Here is a 23,863-nt window from a genome sequence, read left to right on the forward strand (position 1 = left end):
AAATCTACGTAACGCATTTATGAATGAACTGGTATCGAGTGAATTTGCTGTCTCTATATGTACGCCTCGGCATGATAGACACGTAAACAAGACATCATAGCGTTTAAGTTCTTTACGTCCTTCTTTAATGTACCACGGTCCAAATAAATCAACTCCGCTATAAGTGAAAGGCGGTACCGGATCAAGCCTGTCACTCGGTAAGTCAGCCATTTTTTGTTCTTGAGTATTACTTCTATGTTTCCTACAAATTACACATGTTGCTAGATATTTAGAAACGGCAGTACTACAACCAATTATCCAAAATCCGTTCGCACGTATTTCATTTATTGTCATGCCTCTTCCTTGGTGTTCGGCTTTCTCGTGGAAATGTCGTATGATTAGTTCTGTTACGTGTGAATGTCTAGGAATGATCACTGGATGTTTAACTGCTAAGTTAAACTCCGCTCGTCGAATACGACCACCAACTCTAATAATTCCATCGGAATCTAGAAACGGGTCTAACTTGTATAATGATGAAGTTCGTTTCAATTGAATATTTCGAATTCGGGTTGATTGTCTATCTTCACAGGTTTTACCTTCACCCATCGATTGTAAAACAGCTATTTCTTCGCTAAATGACGATGATTGCAATTGTTTGATAATTTCAATCTCTGCACGTTGCATGTCGTTTACGCACAATGTACTTACAATTGATTGGTTTTTACTCTTAGTCTGAGATCTAAGTGTGTCCTTTAGTTTTAAGCAAATGCTTACAGCTCGCTTTGCGTGATTCCAACTAGAGAAATATTCCAAGCGTTCAATCATAGACGCAAATTCAATAACATCCATCTTAGTAGAAAATGTCTTCACTATTCGTATTTCAGGGTCATTCAGTGACAAATCGGGTGTATTCGCATCTGCGTCAAAGGATTGAAGTGTCCATAAAAATTTCGGTCCGGTAAACCAATTTGAGTTCTTCACCAAATCATTTGCGCTTGCCCCTCGTGAGGCTACATCTGCAGGGTTTTCCTTGGTGTCTATGTACTTCCACTGTGTTGGACTAGAGTGTTCTCTTATCTGTTGTACTCGATTTGCTACAAATATGTGAAATCTTCGGTTATCGTTCGCAATATAACCGAGAACGATATTGCTATCAGTCCAAAACCACTCAGTAATGTTCTCGTATTGAAGTTCTTGTTTTAGTAGTTGACTTATTCTAATTGATACAATAGCGGCTGACAATTCCAAACGAGGTATTGTTAATAAACGACGTGGAGTAACTCTGGCTTTTCCCATTAGAAGTGTACAATGAATAAGTCCATTTTCATCGATTAATCGTAGATACGAGCATTGTCCATAACCTAAAGTGCTAGCATCAGAAAAATGATGAAGCTCGCATACTGTTATATTTCCAAAGTTTTTCGGTTTTACACATCGCTGAATTCCTAGTTGCGCTAGATTTTGAATGTCATTTCGTCACTGTTGCCATCTTTGTATCAAAATTTCAGAAGGCGGTTCGTCCCAATCAATTTGATCGCTACAACATTCTTGTAGAATCTGTTTACCCAGAAGTACGAAAGGAGAAAGAAATCCCAAGGGATCATACACGGAACTTAACGTTGAAAGTATTCCTCGTCTCGTAAGTGGTTTGTTCGTAAGTTCAATGCGAAATTGAAAAGAATCGGATTCGATACACCATTGTATGCCTAGAGTCTTCGTAATCGGCAGTTTGTCATTTAATAAATCTAAGTTCTTTAGATCTTTTGCTCTATCTTCAATTGGTATTAGATTTAAAAGTTCTTTAGAGTTAGACTGGAATAGTTTTAAACCTACTTTATTACACATCTCTCGACTTCGTTTTACTAAGTTTACTGCATCATCGATGGACGCAACGGACTTCAGACCGTCATCAACATAGAAATCATATCTCAAAAAGTCTGAAATATCTGATCCAAACTCATCTTCGTAATCGTCAGCAACTCTTTTCAGACCAAAGTTGGCACAACCAGGAGAAGAAGCGGCTCCAAATAAGTGAACGTTCATACGATATTCTATAGGATCTTCATGAAGATTGTCGTCTTTCCACCACAAAAATCTTAAATAGTCTCTATGATCTTTATTTACGTTAAACTGAAGAAACATTTGTTCTATATCACAAATCACAGCTATGTTTTCTTTTCGAAATCTACACAGTACTCCAATAAGCTTGTTGGTAAGATCAGGTCCTTGTAACAAATGATCGTTCAAAGAATGACCTTGATATCTAGCACTACAGTCAAATACAACACGCACCTTGTCAGGTTTTTGGTTATGGTATACCCCATGGTGAGGTATATACCATACATGACCATCGTTATCCTGTTTAGACGATTCAACCTTTTCTACATAACCCTTTTCGATAAAGTCATTCATGCTTGTAAAGTAATGTGTACGATAGGTTTTATCCCTCTGAAGACGACCCTTTAATTGATTTAAACGTGTTACTGCAATGTTCTTGTTGTTCGGTAGAATAGGCGGGTTTTTATCTTTGAACGGCAATGGCATAACATAATGTCCATTTTCAACACTTATTCCTTCATCAAGAATAGAAATAAATCTTTTATCATCGTAAGAATATGAAATCTTGTTAACATTTCTGTCCGAAAAGTCAAGTTCCATCATGCGGGCAACTTCACTTGGAATTATTTCCTTAACACTCGAACCAAACGAAAAGTAAACATGTTCTGAATCTCCACTTTTAATTGATAACTCATTCGGAACCTCAAGAGCAAGAGTACGGTGACTGAATCCTATTGAGTCGCAGTTGTCTATTTGCAAGGGATCAACTATACCAACGATTCCCCATCCTAAATCAGTTTTCTGTCCATACGGTCCATTATCAATTGAAGGTATTACCTCACGTGGAATAAGTGCACGAGGACAATTGTAACCGATCAAAAGCCCAAACTCACAATCTTGGACGGGCATCAACTTTTCTGCAATGTGTTCTAAATATGACCATCGAAGTGCCATTTCAGCTGTTGGAATATGAGATCGGTTTGCTGGCATGATGTCACGTGTAAATACGTTCGGAAGCGGTATTTTAACTTCACTGTCAAATCCCCTTACCACTAGACCCTTTATTTTACGACTGTCAACTATATGATTTTCTGCATGCATTGTAGATAGTGAGAGTTTAACATCTGTTCCACGGAGTCCTAACGCACGGCGTGTTTCATCTAAAACAAAAGTAGTGTCGGACTGTGTGTCTAGTAAAGCATAAACAAGTCTTTCATTATCTGGATCGTCTGAATGCGACACATAAACAGGCACAATCATAGAACTTTTGCAACTTGCTTTTGTATTGTTCATGAATACGGCTCCGGTATGTGACTTATAATTTTCCACGGTGCTAGTTTCTAACGGTTTATCCTTGTTGACGGAAATGATCGGTTTGTGAAAGTCACCATGTAAAGACGTTGGATGAAACCTTGAACATACTTCACACTTTTTACGTTTTTGACATTTCTTCGATGTATGTCCGTATCCAAGACAACCAAAACAAAGTCCGTTTTCTTTCGCAAAGTTCTTTCGCTCATTCACTGACTTCTTAAGAAACTGATAACATGAATCGATGAAATGACCAGTTTTCTTACAAAATGTACATGTTAGATCCTTGTTGTAACTGTTATTGTTTTTATCAGGCACTCGCGAAGTTTCTGTCGCAAGAACATTTCTACGCTGATTATCATATTTACCATGCTGAAATCGATTTGTCTTAAACTTGTCACTAGTGCTATTTGTAGTTTCTGATCTGACGGACTGTATTGACGTTACCGGGTCATTTGCTATGATTGCTTCTTTTTCTATAAAATTTACAAACATTTGAAATGAAGGAAATTCACGCTTATCGTCTTTGTGTTTCGCAACGATTCTGGACCACCGTGTTACAACCCAATCCGGTAGTTTTGACAAAAGTTTACGATTTTCTCTATTGTCGTTTAACGCGTTCAATGTTCCCATAGTTTTCATCGCAGACAAGCACTGTTTTAGAAAGTCGGAAAATTTTCTTAGAGCAATATTGTCTCTAGACGGTACTTTCGGCCAATTATCGAGCCTATCACGGAATGCATTGCTGATAATAAACGGATCACCGAATCTTTTCTCAAGGAGTTCCTTTGCATCATCGTAAGCGTCTTCGGTAGACAATATTAGAAAGTTTTCAATTACCTCTCGCACTGAATCTCCGACATACTTTCGCAAATAATGTATACGCTCAAAAGTCGGAATTTTTCGTTGTTCAATAAGAGTTTGAAATGATGATTTCCACGCAGGATATTTTAAAGGATCACCAAAAAAGACTGACGGTTCGGGTGGCGGCAGCCGACTAAGACTCACTTGTTCGGCGAGTGATTTCGTAAGGTCTTCAATTTGAACGTATTGTCCTGTAACATTAGCAGTGTTTTCATTCTGAGGTACAAAAGTTATAGCTGATGGATTAAGAGTTGCGGAACTTACACTTGTCACAACTGGCATAGAATTTACGTTTGTTACTACTGGTTCAGAACGCATGTGTGTCATTACTGGCACATAACTTTCACTTTGTACAAATGACTGACTTACATTTAATGCAGACTGATCTAATATTGATGGACGGACGTTGGATGTAGACTTAGCTTGCCTAAATTGATCGACATTTGAGACAAATATCGACCTTGACCTTGTAGACTTGCAGTTGGGACGGAATAACCTTGAACTGGATACTTATAACTTGTATTGTGTATTGACTGAACTTGATCATGGTCAATATTCAACTTCTTCGGTACTGTTGACCTTGGCAGAGTACTTACAAAATCATCATGCTCAATATTTTCAATGTCAGTATCTACTTTAGCATACGGATTAACGTGTTGAAGAAATTTATCAAGAGTATTATCTTGCGGAAGTGATTTCTTTAATTCATCTAAGTCTGAACCTTGACTAGCTTTATCGATAACATCTAGCTTGGCTTCGGTAGCCTCTAGTTCACGTATTGTTTGTATTCTTTCCAAATCTAATTTCGCCTTCGCCTCGATTTCAATGTACTTTAATTTTGCTTTCAAGTCTGCGGCTCGCGAAGCAGTTTGTGACCGTTGTGATGCACTTGATCTATGTGAACGAGATGAATGACTAGATTTCGACTTGCATGTATATGAACCTCTAGTTTCTACATTGTCTCTATCAATTTCCTGAACACGAGTCGTTATTCTTTTCATGAGATCTGCGTGATAGTTTTCACAAGTTTCGTATCGCTTAAATATATCAGTGTCACTAATTAATTCCGGATGACCATGTGACTGACTTTCATTTTCAATAAGATTTGATAATTGTTTATAAACACTAGTTAAATGATTCATGTTTTCAACTAATATATTTCGATGTTCACGAATGATATTTGTGTCTTTAGTGTCACTTAATTGTACTTCTATTTTGTTTGACCATGACTTCCATGAAGAAACTGCCTTTCGAAAGTTTTTCTCTAAAGTATCAACTTGCCACAAAAAACCCTTATCGGTTAAACCTCGCTGTCGCGTGCTAGTACGAGTTACACCGCTAGCCTCAATCATATCGCCCTCGACATCGCCTCGGGACATCATGTTCAATTATTTCAAAATATATATATATATCACAAAATACAATGTATATCACAAAATATCAAGTTATCAATAAAGTCATTTAAGTAACATTATTATTATTGCCATAAAATTGTCAACATGTAGTTTCAATCTGTAATTGTTCATCACATGGATTCTTCAAATCTGTGTCGCAATCTTCACACATCAGACAGGTCAATGATGTAGAGTTCTTACTGTAGCTGTGGTCGTCGCAAAGAAAAATACACTGAAAGTTCTGATACTTTATTCATGACTTTATTCATGTCGCAATTGTCAAATAAACATACAGTGCATCGCATATTTCACCCAGTTGTCTAACATTATACGAAGTTCATGGTATACGTTGTTATGCAGGTTTACGCAGGTTTACGTAAGAACTGAAAGTAGACAAAAGAGAACCGTAAATAAGTTTCAATGCAAAACTGTTGCATACCAAATATAAACAAATCGCAGTATATAAACCTTACACAATATCAAAATGACTATGCGAGTATATCAATTATTCATATTAAAGGACATTTATTACATTAATAACGTTCAAATTACCTCTTTGGGCCATTAACATGTCAAAATTTGTGTTCATAGCATCGTGCTTCGTTCATGGGAATCTGATATATCGGGGAAAGCAACGACAATATACTACTTAGATTGTAATCGTAATATGTATCTTACTCCTAATTAATGTACAACAGTAACAGTCAGTCTGGCAGGTTTTATTTGACCTTTAAATTTCATGAGAAGGGTTAATACCACAAAAGAAAGGTTGGGATTGATTTTGGGGAAGGTGGTCTCAACTGTTTCGTAATAAGGGGCAAAAAAAGGGCCCAAAACAAGCATTTTTTTACTATTAGGATAATTACTTTTGTATAAGTATTTCAATTGCTCTGAAATTGTACCACAATGTGTCATACCACAAGTAGAAGGTTTGGATTCATTTTGGGGGTTATGATGCCAAAAGTTTAGGAATTAAGAACCAAAAGGGGCAAAAAAAACCCAAAAGCATTTCTGTAGTTTCTGTACAATAACTTGGGTGTCAGTGTATCGATTATTCTGACATTGTACCACAAAGTTCCAAACCACAAAAGGAAGGCTGGGATAGAGTATGGAGGTAATTGCCCATTCATACAGGAATTAGGGGCCAAAAAGGGCTAAAACAAGCATTTTTCTTGTTTTCTTACATTAATTTGTGCTTAAGTGTATGGATCGCTTGGAAATTCTACTACATGGTTTCATATACTACAATGGAAAGGCGGGGACCAAATATTGGCGCAATTGCTCCAAGGGGGGATTATCTTATTTCACTCCCTAATGATTTGGTCAGCCTAAGTCATTGTAGGTTTATAATTGAACTAGATTATTTAGTAGAACAATTAGAACACTGTGTAACATGTTTAGAAAAGATACACTTGTCAAACGCATTAGGGGTGAGACCAATGGGTGTTTCTGGAATGATGTACATTCAATGTACGCAGTGTGGCACGATCAACAAATTGAAACTTGGAAAGACACATCGACCCCCTGACAGTAAAAGAACTGGTGTTGGAATATTTAATGTCAACACGAAACTTGCAGCTGGTAAGAATAAAATATTTACATAAAAAAAAATATACATAAAATAAAATTGAGAATGGAAATGGGGAATGTGTCAAAGAGATAACAACACCACCATAGAACAGACAACAGCAGAAGGTCGCCAATAGGTCTTCAATGCAGCGAGAAATTCCCATACCTGGAGGCTTCATTCAGCTGGCCCTTAAATAAATACATATACTAGTTCATTGATAATGAATGCCATATACTAAACTCCAAATTATACATTAGAAATTAAAATTAAAAATAATACAAGACTTATAAATGCCAGCTGAGGCTCCTGACTTGGGACAGGCTAAAAAATGTGGCAGGGTTGAATATATTTATGAGATCTCAACCCTCTCCCTATCATGCCTTTACCTCTAGCCAAAGTACATGCTGTAGAAAAGTAAACACATAACATTACGCACATTAAAATTCAGCATGTTCAGTTGGAGAAAAGTCTTAGTCTGTTGTCAGAAGATGTACAAATGTACATTGTAAGAAAAGAAAATAAACAAAATGACAATTTAATACATAAATAACAACAGACAACTAGCAGTTAATTGACATGCCAGCTCCAGACTTCAATTACACTGAAATAAAAAAATTTGCATGTACTTTTAACAAGATTTATGCATACACACTATGCATATTTCATCACAGGCACTATAACCATGATAACCGTCTAGACATTCTGCTAATATACATGTACATGTAGCAATAAAATAAGGTTAATGTGAAGAGAATAGTGTCCATATATCATGTATATATAAACACATATGGATATTTCTTTTTCTCCCCCTTATTTTACTTTTATTGACAGAAGTTCCTGTGCCTGTGACTTAATCATTGTTAATAGACAGTTCAGATAAAAAAAAAATATGTTGTACATTTTTATTTGTAAATTGTACATGTTGTACATACATTAATCTTACTTTTGAAAATAAAAAATCTTGATGCGTTAAATTTTTTAAATTATTCTGACAAACACTAATATGTGTATTTGTCAATTGTGTCAGTGTCTTACATGTAGACATAAACATGTTCATTCATAATGCATCAGGCCTAGGCTTCACACATCATGTTTAGAAGTAGAGGGGCATTATGTTTTCTAGTCTGTGCGTCTGTTCGTCCGTCTGTCCCGCTTCAGGTTAAAGTTTCTGGTCAAGGTAGTTTTTGATGAAGTTGAAGTCCAATCAACTTGAAACTTAGTACACATGTTCCTTATGATATGATCTTTCTAATTTTAAAGCCAAATTAAACTTTTGACCCCAATTTCACGGTCCACTGAACATAGAAAATGAAAGTGCATGTTTCAGGTTAAAGTTTTTGGTCAAGGTAGTTTTTGATGAAGTTGAAGTCCAATCAACTTGAAACTTAGTACACATGTTCCCTATGATATCATCTTTCTAATTTTAATGCCTAATTATATTTTTTATCCAATTTCACGGTCCATTGAACATGGAAAATGATAGTGCGAGTGGGGCATCCGTGTACTTTGGACACATTCTTGTTTTAAAGTAAATTTTGCAACTGAACATTTCTGTACAAGAGTAATTTTTAACAGATCTGACAAATTCACAATATGTTTAAAACATTTTCACCCCTGTGACTTATTGGAACTTAACAATCATACTATTCTGTTAATAGTACATGTACAATGTATTCAGTTAATCTATAATATTAGAACAGTTTTTGAAAGACATACATGATTTTCCTTTTTTTAAATTCCAGGATACTTTATGAGTTCATTATACTGTTACATGTTCTTTCTCCTTTTGTTAAAAACATATTTGATCTGTAGGGATGATTCATTCAGGAATTGGAGAAACAAAACTAAATAACTTGCTGTCTACTATAAACCTGCACTGTATTGACCACAAAAGCCTAAAGTGAAGGGAAAATGAAATTGGACATTTTATAGAAAAAAATTCCAAAACATCAGAAAACAATTTTCTGATAGAAGAGGCAATTGGATCATTGGTTATTGGTGAACCCAGTGCTGTAGGTTTGGTTAACTAATACTTGTTCACTAGTTTATATCTTTATATAGGGGCCAGTTGAAGCACGTCTCTGGGTACGGGAGGTCTAGCATAATTGAATACCAATTTTTGCTGTGACCTTCTCTGGTTTTGTTGTCGCTTTGCAACATACCCCATTTCGGTTATCAATTATATGTGTTTATCTATAATACTAAAATTACGAGGTCCAATTTGTCAGCCGTCATCACGTGAAAACGACGAATCAAAGAATTCAACTTTATATACAACTTATATAGTACAAAGTTGTAGATTAAAAATTACACCACTCCAGGCCCTTTTGTTTTCCACGTAATTAATATTGTCAATAATTAAGAAGTTCCGGGTCGAGTCCGATACCGATACCAATAGTATAATCACCTGTTAATTATTACCTTATCTGTACGTTCCGCATCTGACAGAGGCACCACAAAACAGTGTATACAGGATTAATATGCTATATACACGGGTCATAATCACAGGGTTGACACTACTAAATTGTCAAATTGTTACCTATTGTAGTATTTTAATCAGTAAGACTTTCTAAGATAACGATACGAATACTAAAAATCTGGACTAAAAATAAGGCGTATATAGGTACAGTTTTCAATTTGTTAGCGGGTATGAGTGACGTAAAACAGCGAATCAAAGAATTCAACTTAATTTATAACTAATATAGGACAATGCTGTTGATTAAAAAATACTCCATTCCAGGACCTTTTGTTTTCCAAATAATTAGTATTTATCATGACCAATAATTGATCGACAGGTTCAAACAGAAAGATTTGAAAGCAGAGAAAACTGTGTATCTTATAATCGGCATGATTTTATCAGATGACAATACTAATACTAAAGTAAGGCTTGCGCATAGTTATATACTTTAATTCAGTCACGGACCCGCGATGTCACGGGTGTGTTCTAGTATATTTAAAGATTGCAACTGCAAAACTCTTATCTGCTTCAATAATAATGATTGGGTAAATGTTCAAAGGCTTACACTTTTTTTTTTAAAGCAAATTCTTACACTCAATTACTATTGTGACTGTTTTTTAATCGTTCAACATCAATAGATCCAAGATGTGGTATGGGTTCCTATGAGACAACACTCCATCCAAGTCATAATTTGTAAAAATAACCATTATCATAGGTCAAAGTAAAGTTTTCACATTGTGAGAGAACAGCATTCTATAAAAGGCCAAACAAATTTAACTTGAAAAATCTCCAATTTATCCTGAAATACAGAAAGGTTATGAAAATTATACCAGAAAAACTTAAGGAGATATTATGTTCTCACTCCTTGGTCAATCCATCTTCGGTAGCCAAGGGTTACGATCCACTCCCGCTCTCTTCTTGAAGAGAGAGGGAGTGGATCGTAACCCTTGGCTAGCGAAGATGTGGTCAATCTGTCAGTCCAGTGAATAATTAATTTTTTTATATAACCATGACAAGTTACACTTACAATGTATAAAGTTTTAATTTTTACATGGTTGGATATTTTGTTTGCAGGGACGTTATTTTAATTAGAAAATTCACAAAATAATAGTATTTTGCACTATTGTCATTATTAAAATATAGATACTGCATGGTATATATTATTATGTATGAAACTTCAATATTGGTAGAAATCGCAGACTCAACAAATTCATTTTCTAGTATATATACATGTACATTGTATATTAAGTTGAAACAAATTGTACATATGCCAATAAAATTATGACTCTACTTATTAAATGCACTTCAAGTAAAACTTTTTCCAACTTTTTATTATGAAGGAGATGCTGATCTTGAAGAGAATATTTTAGATAATGGGATTAGTGTTTCCACTGACACATGTTGGCAGAAGAAAGGATCTGGGAGATCATACAATAGTCTGTCTGGTAACCTAAAAAGTAGTTTAATAAAATAATGCATATTCTGCTAGTATGACAGTAAACAAGTTCTTGCTTACATCTTTGTTAACATCTGTTAATACAACACCAGTGCAATTGCTGAAATATCGACCTCTATGCTAACCATTTATATTATGTTGATAGTCCTAAATAGAAAGCGTTTCTACAACTATTATGTAAACTTAACATAATCCCAGAAAAATGAGGTGAAGCTCATATAATCCAATGAGATATACTTATACACCTTACAATTATTCAATATACTAAATATCATTGACCCAAATATACTGCCAATAGTTTTTTAACATTGACCAATGAACCACAAAAATGAGGTCAAGGTCAGATGAGCCATGCTTTGCAGACGTGTACAGCTTACAATCCTCCCATTCAACAAATACAGTTGACCTATTGACAAAGTTTTCATTTAAGCCTTTAGAAATTATTTTTCATAATAAGAGAGATATTAACATTTATTCTCTAAACCATGAAAACAAGGTCAAGGGCAATTGGCATGTGACAGACAGTAACTTTGTAACATAAGGCATCTATATACTAAGTAAAAATTATCTATATCATCCTCCTTCTAAAATATTATGCTTTTTAGTAGTTTGCTAATATTACTGTCTAGTCCACTTCTCCTGATCACCATTCCTATATTGACCTTTTTGCGACAAAAGTTGCAGGCTAGACAAATACATCAGTATTTCAAAGATCATAACTCATGAACCGTTGAAAATATGGATTTCTGTATTAAATAAATATTGTATGTTTGAATTTTTCTTAAGGTGTTGCAACCCTCATTGGTAAAAACACCAAAACAATTCTTCATCATGCACAGAGGGTTTCCAGTTGTCGTATATGTCAATCAGCCAAAAAGAAAGGGGATTTTGCAAGAGTGCATGCATGCAAACAAAATTGGAGTGGCTCCGCCAAAGCTATGGAAGCGGATATGGTAGCTCAAATGGTGAAGGATTTGGTTGTGGTTGAGAAAATAAATGTGTCAGAAATTGCAGGAGACGATGACTCCACAGGTTTTGAAAAAAGAAAAAAGCAGATGCCACATTTAGAAATAGAAAAAACTAGTGACAGAAATCACATTAAGAAAAATGTGAATAGTAAATTATATGAATTAAAAAATTCTAAAATGCACAAAGAGCTTACACAGAAGGTACTTGACTCAATCCAGAAAAACTTTTCATATATGATTGATCAAAATCAAGGCTCAGAAGACGGTATTAAAAATGGACTTAAAGCAATTACAGAACACATGTTTGGGAACCATACCTTTTGTAATGTGAGTTGGTGTGGTGGTTTAACAAAAGGGGATGCATACAAACACTTAAACCTTCCATATGGAAAAGATTTAACATCAAAACAACTAAAAGCAGACTTGGAAAAAATCTTTCAGAACAAACTTCTTACAAAAGCCAATCAACTTTCAAAACTATCCAGCTCACAAGCTAATGAGAGCTTTAACAACACAGTGGCATCCAAAGCTCCTAAAAGGTTACATTATTCTGGCTCTGCCAGTTTAGGATATAGAGTTTGCTCTGCAGTGCTACAGAAGAACGAAGGTTATGAATATATGTCTAAGGTATGATGTTATTAGTTAACTTATTGGGTTATGATAACGAAATAAGTTAACTAATAATATGCTATGAGTATTGGTGACTTATACATTGTATCTAGAAATATAATATTCTTTGAGAAAAATATAAACCAAAATTTATGTGACTATCCTCTTATTAGGCCACACCAAGTTGATTTCTATGTCCCCGTCATTCATGTCATAGCAAAGGGGACATTATATTTTACCCTTGTCCGTCTGTACCTCTGTCTGTCTGTTCATCCCATTCTTGCCAACTTAGGTTCTGTTCTCTATCTTTATTTTGCCTCAAAACTTAATGTTATGAAACTTATTCATAATATCACAAAAGACAGATTGGGTTTGAATTTTAGCTGCATCACTTAACAATGCTTATTATGACAACAAAATACAGATCAAGTTTGAATTTTTAAGGTGTCCTCTAACTGTTATTGCCCCTTCTCAAATGGAAATATTGCAGAATTTTAGTTTCTGTATATATACATCTGTTATCACGGTTGTAACAAGAATAGAAAATAGAAAATAATACCATAAAAAAGCACTGAGCACTTTTGAAACAATTAGACAAATTTACTTTATTTGCAGAGAAATTGCAAAAATCCCCAAAATACACTAAAACACACATGTATTTAGATTTTTTTTCTTTCTGATAGGTAAATGAAGCAGCTGGCTTGTCTCCAGGTAATGAAACACCAGACTCAAGCTAGCGAACAATAAGCCAGCGAACAATAAGATGAATCAAGCTAGCGAACAATAAGCCAGCGAACAATAAGAAAACGCGCCAACATGATCATGCCTAAAAACCGAAGACTTGCAATAACACCAAACGTACTTTTAAATATGATGACAAATAAATCAATAGGATGACAAATAATTTCCAGTAGGAAGATGAAATGTAATTCCATTTTAACACAGACAAAGTTTAATTATTTATTCGTGTATTAAATACAACTTTTTTTAAAGCCGGGAATCTAAAAAACGTTATAGCTATTAACCCTTTCTCCTTTCTCTTTGATAAGGGATTGGTTATTATCTGTATAATAATCATAACAATTGATAACAACAGGTTACAATAAACTAGTGTAGCGATACAATTAGATCTTCAAGCTTATAGAAATTATTCGATTGAAAAGAAAAGCTGATAACCCTTATATTCACTTTTCGCCTAAGAACTAGCTAGTTCAGGTAATTATTCAAAAGTAAATAGTCACTCTAGTAATTTATTTATTACATTCTTATAAGCAAAGCGATAAGTGTTAGAACTACACACGTCAAATAGAACGAAACGATTTGACATAAATAATTTGGTTAATCTAAACAAAAAATAATTTAGATTCAAGCCTATGTAAAATAACTATAAACCGTAAACATTCCCCTACGGCAAAGTCCCGGATGTGGAAGGGTGACCCTACCATCCCCCTTCTTTCCTCCATAAAATTTTCCCTACGGCAAATCTTATTTGCTCACCAGTTACAAATGAAAGGCACTTGCCCAAGGTTGCCTGGGCCCAAAAAGTCAGGTGGATAAAGTTGCGGAACTTTTTATTTTGAGGTCCAAAGTTGGGGTCGGGTGACCCTACCATGCCCCTTATTTAATTCATAGCAAAGTCCCTACGGCAAATCTTTTGTCCACACTAGGTACACTCGATAGGCAATTGCCTAAGCTTGGCTGGACCAAAAGAACCAGGTGGGTAAAGTTACGGAACGTTTCTTTTAGAGGTCCAAAGTTGGGGTCGGGTGACCCTACCATCCCCCTTATTTAATTCATAGCAGAGTCCCTAGCTACGGCAAAGCTTTTGTCCACACTAGATTCACTCGATAGGCAATTGCCTAAGCTTGCCTGGACCCAAAGATCCAGGTGGGTAAAGTAACGGAACTTTTTTTTTTAGGTCCAAAGATGGGGTCGGGTGACCCTACCATCCCCCTTATTTAATTCATAGCAAAGTCCATACGGCAAAGATTTTGTCCACTCTAGGTAAACTCGATAGGCAATTGCCTAAGCTTGCCTGGACCCAAAGATCCAGGTGGGTAAAGTTACGGAACTTTTTTTTTAGGTCCAAAATTGGGGTCGGGTGACCCTACCATCCCCCTGATTTAATTCATAGCAAAGTCCCTACGGCAAAGCTTTTTATCCACACTAGAAACACTCGATAGGCAATTGCCTAAGCTTGCCTGAACCCAAAGATCCAGGTGGGTAAAGTTATGGAACTTTTCTTTTTAGGTCCAAAGTTGGGGTCGGGTGACCCTTCCATCCCCCTTATTTAATTCATAGCAAAGTTCCTACGGCAAAGCTTTTGTCCACACTAGGTACACTCGTTAGGCAATAAGCTTGTCTGGACCCAAAGACCCAGGTGGGTAAAGTTATGGAACTTTTTTTTTTTAGGTCCAAAGTTGGGGTCGGGTGACCTACCATCCCCCTTATTTAATTCATAGCAAAGTCCTTACGGCAAAGCTTTTGTCCACACTAGGTACACTCGATAGTCAATTGCCTAAGCTTGCCTGGACCCAAAGACCCAGGTGGGTAAAGTTACGGAACTTTTTTTTTTAAGGTCCAAAGTTGGGGTCGGGTGACCCTACCATCCCATTTATTTAATTCATAAAAAAATCCCTACGGCAAAGCTTTTGTCCCCACTAGATACAATTGATATGCACTTTTCCAAGATTGCCTGGCCTCAAAGAATCAGGTGGGTAAAGTTAATGAACGTTTTAAATTTAGGTCCAAAGTTGGGGTCGGGTGACCCTACCATCCCCCTAATTTAATTCATAGCAAATTCCCTACAGCAAAGCTTTTTTGCTCACTAGGTACACTCGATAGGCAATTGCCTAAGGTTGACTGGACCCAAAGACCCAGGTGGGTAAAGTTACGGAATTTTTTTTTTTAGGTCCAAAGTTGGGGTCGGGTGACCCTACCATCCCCCTTATTTAATTAATAGCAAAGTCCTACGGCAAAGCTTTTGTCCACACTAGGTACACTCGATAGGCCTAAGCTTGCCTGGACCCAAAGATCCAGGTGGGTAAAGTTACGGAACTTTTTTTTTAGGTCAAAAGTTGGGGTCGGGTGACCCTACCATCCCCCTTATTTAATTCATAGCAAAGTCCCTACGGCAAAGCTTTTGTCCACTCTAGGTACACTCGATAGGCAATTGCCTAAGCTTGCCTGGACCCAAAGATCCAGGTCGGTAAAGTTACGGAACTTTTTTTTTTAGGTCCAAAGTTGGGGTCGGGTGACCCTACCATCCCCCTGATTTAATTCATAGCAAAGTCCCTACGGCAAAGCTTTTATCCACACTAGAAACACTCGATAGGCAATTGCCTAAGCTTGCCTGAACCCAAAGATCCTGGTGGGTAAAGTTATGGAACTTTTCTTTTTAGGTCCAAAGTTGGGGTCGGGTGACCCTTCCATCCCCCTTATTTAATTCATAGCAAAGTTCCTACGGCAAAGCTTTTGTCCACACTAGGTACACTCGTTAGGCAATAAGCTTGTCTGGACCCAAAGACCCAGGTGGGTAAAGTTATGGAACTTTTTTTTTTAGGTCCAAAGTTGGGGTCGGGTGACCTACCATCCCCCTTATTTAATTCATAGCAAAGTCCTTACGGCAAAGCTTTTGTCCACACTAGGTACACTCGATAGTCAATTGCCTAAGCTTGCCTGGACCCAAAGACCCAGGTGGGTAAAGTTACGGAACTTTTTTTTTAAGGTCCAAAGTTGGGGTCGGGTGACCCTACCATCCCATTTATTTAATTCATAAAAAAATCCCTACGGCAAAGCTTTTGTCCCCACTAGATACAATTGATATGCACTTTTCCAAGATTGCCTGGCCTCAAAGAATCAGGTGGGTAAAGTTAATGAACGTTTTAAATTTAGGTCCAAAGTTGGGGTCGGGTGACCCTACCATCCCCCTAATTTAATTCATAGCAAATTCCCCACAGCAAAGCTTTTTTGCTCACTAGGTACACTCGATAGGCAATTGCCTAAGGTTGACTGGACCCAAAGACCCAGGTGGGTAAAGTTACGGAACTTTTTTTTTTAGGTCCAAAGTTGGGGTCGGGTGACCCTACCATCCCCCTTATTTAATTAATAGCAAAGTCCTACGGCAAAGCTTTTGTCCACACTAGGTACACTCGATAGGCCTAAGCTTGCCTGGACCCAAAGATCCAGGTGGGTAAAGTTACGGAACTTTTTTTTGAGGTCAAAAGTTGGGGTCGGGTGACCCTACCATCCCCCTTATTTAATTCATAGCAAAGTCCCTACGGCAAAGCTTTTGTCCACTCTAGGTACACTCGATAGGCAATTGCCGAAGCTTGCCTGGACCCAAAGATCCAGGTGGGTAAAGTTACGGAACTTTTTTTTTTAGGTGCAAAGTTGGGGTCGGGTGACCCTACCATCCCCCTTATTAAATTTATAGCAAAGTCCCTACGGCAAAGCTTTTGTCCACTCTAGGTACACTCGATAGGCAATTGCCTAAACTTGCCTGGACCCAAAGATCCAGGTGGGTAAAGTTACGGAACTTTTTTAATTTTAGGTCCAAAGTTGGGGTTGGGTGACCCTACCATCCCCCTTATTTAATTCATAGCAAAGTCCCTACGGCAAAGCTTTTGTCCACACTAGGTACTCTCGATAGGCAATTGCCTAAGCTTGGCTGGACCCAAAGATCCAGGTGGGTAAAGTAACGGAACTTTTTTTTTTGAGGTCCAAAGTTGGGGTCGGGTGACCCTACCATCCCATTTATTTAATTCATAAAAAAATCCCTACGGCAAAGCTTTTGTCCCCACTAGATACAATTGATATGCACTTTTCCAAGATTGCCTGGCCTCAAAGAACCAGGTGGGTAAAGTTAATAAACGTTTTAAATTTAGGTCCAAAGTTGGGGTCGGGTGACCCTACCATCCCCCTTATTTAATTCATAGCAAATTCCCTACGGCAAAGCTTTTTTGCTCACTAGGTACACTCGATAGGCAATTGCCTAAGGTTACCTGGACCCAAAGACCCAGCTGGTGGGTAAAGTTACGGAACTTTTTTTTTAGGTCCAAAGTTGGGGTCGGGTGACCCTACCATCCCCCTTATTTAATTCATAGCAAAGTCCCTACGGCAAAGCTTTTGTCCACACTAGGTACACTCGATAGGCCTAAGCTTGCCTGGACCCAAAGATCCAGGTGGGTAAAGTTACGGAACTTTTTTTTAGGTGCAAAGTTGGGGTCGGGTGACCCTACCATCCCCCTTATTTAATTCATAGCAAAGTCCCTACGGCAAAGCTTTTGTCCACTCTAGGTACACTCGATAGGCAATTGCCTAAGCTTGCCTGGACCCAAAGATCCAGGTGGGTAAAGTTACGGAACTTTTTTAATTTTAGGTCCAAAGTTGGGGTTGGGTGACCCTACCATCCCCCTTATTTAATTCATAGCAAAGTCCCTACGGCAAAGCTTTTGTCCACACTAGGTACTCTCGATAGGCAATTGCCTAAGCTTGGCTGGACCCAAAGACCCAGGTGGGTAAAGTTACGGAACTTTTTTTTTGAGGTGCAAAGTTGGGGTCGGGTGACCCTACCATCCCCCTTATTTAATTCATAGCAAAGTCCCTACGGCAAAGCTTTTGTCCACACTAGGTACACTCGATAGGCAATTGCCTAAGCTTGCCTGGACCCAAAGATCCAGGTGGGTAAAGTTACGGAACTTTTTTTTTAGGTCCATAGATGGGGTCGATTGACCCTACCATCCCCCTTATTTAATTCATAGCAAAGTCCATACGGCAAAGCATTTATCCACTCTAGGTAAACTCGATAGGCAATTGCCTAAGGTTGCCTGGACCCAAAGATCCAGTTGGGTAAAGTTACGAAACTTTTTTTTAGGTCCAAAGTTGGGGTCGGGTGACCCTACCATCCCCCTGATTTAATTTATAGCAAAGTCCCTACGGCAAAGCTTTTATCCACACTAGAAACACTCGATAGGCAATTGCCTAAGCTTGCCTGAACCCAAAGATCCAGGTGGGTAAAGTTACGGAACTTTTCTATTTTAGGTCCAAAGTTGGGGTCGGTTGACCCTACCATCCCCCTTATTTAATTCATAGCAAAGTTCCTACGGCAAAGCTTTTGTCCACACTAGGTACACTCGATAGGCAATAGCATAAGCTTGCCTGGACCCAAAAATCCAGATGGGTAAAGTTATGGAACTTTTGTTTTTGAGGTCCAAAGTTGGGATCGGGTGACCCTACCATCCGCCTTATTTATAAATTCATAGCAAAGTCCATACGGCAAAACTTTTATCCACACTAGGTACACTCGATAGGCAATTGCCTAAGCTTGCCTGGACCCAAAGATCCAGGTGGGTAAAGTTATGGAACTGTTTTTTTTAGGTCCAAAGTTGGGGTCGGGTGACCCTACCATCCCCCTTATTTAATTCATAGCAAAGTCCCTACGGCAAAGCTTTTATTCACACTAGGTACACTCGATAGGCAATTGCCTAAGCTTCCCTGGGCCCAAAGATCCAGGTGGGTAAAGTTACGGAACTTTTTATTTTGAGGTCCAAAGTTTGGGTCGGGTGATCCTACCATCCCCCTCATTTAATTCATAGCAAAGTTCCTACGGCAAAGCTTTTATCCACACTAGGTACACTCGATAAGTAATTGCCTAAGCTTCCCTGGGCCCAAAGATCCAGGTGGGTAAAGTTACGGAACTTTTTATTTTGAGGTCCAAAGTTTGGGTCTGGTGACCCTACTAGCCCATTTATTTAATTCATAAAAAAAATCCCTACGGCAAAGCTTTTGTCCCCACTAGATACAATTGATATGCACTTTTTCAAGATTGCCTGGCCTCAAAGAACCAGGTGGGTAAAGTTAATGAACTTTTTAAATTTAGGTCCAAAATTGGGGTCGGGTGACCCTACCATCCCCCTTATTTAATTCATAGCAAAGTCCCTACGGCAAAGCTTTTTTGCTCACTAGGTACAAATGATGGGCATTTGCCTAAGGTTGCCTGGATCCAAAGATCCTGGTGGGTAAAGTTACGGAACTTTTTGTTTTAGGTCCAAAGTTGGGGTCGGATGACCCTACCATCCCCCTTATTTAATTCGTAGCAAAGTCCCTACGGCAAAGCTTTTGTCCACTCTAGGTAAACTCGATAGGCAATTGCCTAAGGTTGCCTGGACCCAAAGATCCAGTTGGGTAAAGTTACGAAACTTTTTTTTAGGTCCAAAGTTGGGGTCGGGTGACCCTACCATCCCCCTGATTTAATTTATAGCAAAGTCCCTACGGCAAAGCTTTTATCCACACTAGAAACACTCGATAGGCAATTGCCTAAGCTTGCCTGAACCCAAAGATCCAGGTGGGTAAAGTTACGGAACTTTTCTATTTTAGGTCCAAAGTTGGGGTCGGTTGACCCTACCATCCCCCTTATTTAATTCATAGCAAAGTTCCTACGGCAAAGCTTTTGTCCACACTAGGTACACTCGATAGGCAATAGCATAAGCTTGCCTGGACCCAAAAATCCAGATGGGTAAAGTTATGGAACTTTTGTTTTTGAGGTCCAAAGTTGGGATCGGGTGACCCTACCATCCGCCTTATTTAATTCATAGCAAAGTCCATACGGCAAAACTTTTATCCACACTAGGTACACTCGATAGGCAATTGCCTAAGCTTGCCTGGACCCAAAGATCCAGGTGGGTAAAGTTATGGAACTGTTTTTTTTAGGTCCAAAGTTGGGGTCGGGTGACCCTACCATCCCCTTTATTTAATTCATAGCAAAGTCCCTACGGCAAAGCTTTTATTCACACTAGGTACACTCGATAGGCAATTGCCTAAGCTTCCCTGGGCCCAAAGATCCAGGTGGGTAAAGTTACGGAACTTTTTATTTTGAGGTCCAAAGTTTGGGTCGGGTGATCCTACCATCCCCCTCATTTAATTCATAGCAAAGTTCCTACGGCAAAGCTTTTATCCACACTAGGTACACTCGATAAGTAATTGCCTAAGCTTCCCTGGGCCCAAAGATCCAGGTGGGTAAAGTTACGGAACTTTTTATTTTGAGGTCCAAAGTTTGGGTCTGGTGACCCTACTAGCCCATTTATTTAATTCATAAAAAAAATCCCTACGGCAAAGCTTTTGTCCCCACTAGATACAATTGATATGCACTTTTTCAAGATTGCCTGGCCTCAAAGAACCAGGTGGGTAAAGTTAATGAACTTTTTAAATTTAGGTCCAAAATTGGGGTCGGGTGACCCTACCATCCCCCTTATTTAATTCATAGCAAAGTCCCTACGGCAAAGCTTTTTTGCTCACTAGGTACAAATGATGGGCATTTGCCTAAGGTTGCCTGGATCCAAAGATCCTGGTGGGTAAAGTTACGGAACTTTTTGTTTTAGGTCCAAAGTTGCATTTTGGGGTCGGATGACCCTACCATCCCCCTTATTTAATTCGTAGCAAAGTCCCTACGGCAAAGCTTTTGTCCACTCTAGGTAAACTCGATAGGCAATTGCCTAAGCTTGCCTGGACCTAAAGAACCAGGTGGGTAAAGTTACGGAACTTTTTTTTTAGGTCAAAAGTTGAGGTCGGGTGACCCAAAAACCCAGGTGGGTCCAAAGTTGGGGTAGGATGATCCTACCATCCCTCTTCTTTCCTTCATTAAGTTTTCCCTAAGGCAGTGCTTTTTTTGCCCACTACGTACAAAATTTATGATAGGCACTTGCCTAAGGTTGCCTGGGCCCGAATATCCAGGTGGTTAAAGTTACGGAATTTTTTTTTTAAGGTCCAAAGTTTGGGTAGGGTGACCCTACTAGCCCATTTATTTAATTCATAAAAAAATCACTACGGCAAAGCTTTTGTCCCCACTAGATACAATTGATATGCACTTTTCCAAGATTGCCTGGCCTCAAAGAACCAGGTGGGTAAAGTTAATGAACTTTTTAAATTTAGGTCCAAAGTTGGGGTAGGGTGACCCTACCACCCCCCTTCTTTTATTCATTAAACAATTCCCTACGGTAAAGCTTTTGTCCCCAATAGGTAAAATTGATAGGCACTTGGCTAAGGTTGCCTGGGTTCAAGGACCCAGGTGGGTAAAGTTAGTGAACTTGTTTTTTAGGTCCAGTTTTTGGGTCGGGTGACCTTACCACCTCCCTTCTTTAATTCATAGCAAAGTCACTTTGGCAAAGCTTCTGTCCACACTAGGAACACTAGATAGGCTCTTGCCTAAGGTTGCATGAACGCAAAGACCCCAGTTGGTATAGTGATGGAAATTTTTAATTAAGGTCCAACTTTTGGGTATGGTGACCCTACCACCTCCCTTCTTTAATTCATAGAAAAATCCCTATGGCAAAGCTTTAATTCCTGAAAATAAATCTGTATGCGAAAACGCTCCGAACAACATCAGATACTTAAACAATTTAAGGCACAAAGTTGTCCTGATTAGATGATGCATTTGAGTCAATCATATCCAAGATGTACCAATGAATCAATATAGGCAATATAGTCAATGTTGACATGATATCGTATCGATATTGATGTTTGCTTCAAACATCCATGACACAACAAGACATACCCAGATGTAAATATCAACAATGTCGACATGATAGGAAATTTTCATAAGACATCTATGACGAACTCAGACATACCAGATGTCGATATCGACGATATCGACATAGTCGAATAGATTTCGATTTGATATCGAAGCTTGCTCTATACATCCATCACATAACCATAATTCGATATTGCAAGAATGCTACATATTTGAAGATCCATCAAAGTGGAATGAAATGTGAACCACCACATTCTGGCAATCGACGCACAATGATATCTTGTCAGACCATTCATAAAGCAAATCACAGTGATCATAACCTCCATGCGAACTAGGGTTAGGATAAGATACAGATCAGCTTACAGAGATAGAACACCTCACGGAAGGAGAAGAGATCAACCTGATAAAACCAACAGTCAGAAGAGAAATGTTACAGCCAAGGAAGGAAAATATTAAATAGTCAACTAGTGCAGACACAGTGATATGGAAAGCTTTCGATGATGATCTCGAAAACATATTAAAAGCAATATTAGCAGGAAAAGGTAAGAGCAGTGACGTGCATTATTTACTTCGTAGGAAAGAAGAGATTTTGGGTTGATTACATCTGGGAAAAGAGAAAGAACACAACTTCAGAGTAATCGCAGACAGTAGAAGAAAAAGGAACTGAGAGTGGACTTTAGAAGGTTAAAGAAGAGGTATAGAGATGCTATGGAGTAGGAAAGGTAACAACAGTTAAGGAAGGAAACCTGGGAAAATTTAAAACACTAACAAGAGCAAAAACACATATACTGTTAACATACAGAAAGAAAGGGGCAAAGGAAAGAGTTCAATTCACAGCACAACCTTTTCTGCATATGAAGAGATTATTTGGAGCAAGAGGATATGGTTTATTGGGAAACTCAAAGGATGAAGTCGAAGAACACCAAAGAAAGACACAAAGTGATGAAAGGCGAGAGGAAGATCTGGAAGAATGTGAGAAACTGGCAACACCAGAGAAACCAATATATTTTTTTGCAATTGATGAGTCAGAACTGAAGTTTAACGAAGTGCAGGATGTTTTGAAGAAAGCAAGAGCAGCATCAGTACCAGGGCCATATAGTATTCAGTATCGGGTACAAAAAATATCCCAAGCTAACCTGCAGACGATTGTGGAAGTCTTTGAGAGTAGTTTGGAGAAGAAGAAAGATGATAGATGTATGGTATAAAACAGATGGATGTTTTATTCCGAAGGGAGATAACTCCATAAAAGTTAAGCTGTTTAGAACCATCTCTTTACTGAACATCGAGGGTAAAATCCTACCAGTTTTAGCAAAGAACAACAAGGTTTCTGCTAAGTAATGAATGCAAAGACTTATCGGTTCAGAAATGAGGCATGCCAGAGGTATCCGGATGTATTGAAAATACTAGTGTTTTGACACAGATCTTAAGAGAATCAAATGAGAAGAAAAGCGACTTTGGCTATATCTTGCTTATGCGTACGGATTCATTCATCACAAACTGGTAAATTTGACATTGCAGAGGTACTTTGTGCCAACCACAACGTGTTAACAGGACAATGCTGCAGGAATATTTTGATCACAAAGAGAAGTATTTACAGTAGGAGATTTCAACACAGCTTGGCTGAGACTATGAGAAGGAATATTAACGGGATGTACATTGTCCTAATATTG

General features: G+C 38.1%; 2 protein-coding genes across 2 annotated transcripts; one reads left to right on the forward strand and one right to left on the reverse strand.

The window, feature by feature from the left end:
• Positions 1-1,455: 1,455 nt before the first annotated feature.
• LOC134727615 (uncharacterized) lies at positions 1,456-4,539 on the reverse strand. Its single transcript, XM_063591997.1, has one exon. The coding sequence runs from the start codon at positions 4,537-4,539 to the stop codon at positions 1,456-1,458; it is 3,084 nt and encodes a 1,027-aa protein (XP_063448067.1).
• Positions 4,540-6,853: 2,314 nt separating this feature from the next.
• LOC134727616 (uncharacterized) lies at positions 6,854-13,404 on the forward strand. Its single transcript, XM_063591998.1, has 4 exons — positions 6,854-7,187; positions 10,975-11,079; positions 11,877-12,685; positions 13,351-13,404. The coding sequence occupies exons 1-4, from the start codon at positions 6,854-6,856 to the stop codon at positions 13,402-13,404; spliced, it is 1,302 nt and encodes a 433-aa protein (XP_063448068.1).
• Positions 13,405-23,863: the final 10,459 nt, after the last annotated feature.

This window comes from Mytilus trossulus, chromosome 8, assembly GCF_036588685.1.
Source record: "Mytilus trossulus isolate FHL-02 chromosome 8, PNRI_Mtr1.1.1.hap1, whole genome shotgun sequence".
NCBI classification, from domain to species: domain Eukaryota; kingdom Metazoa; phylum Mollusca; class Bivalvia; order Mytilida; family Mytilidae; genus Mytilus; species Mytilus trossulus.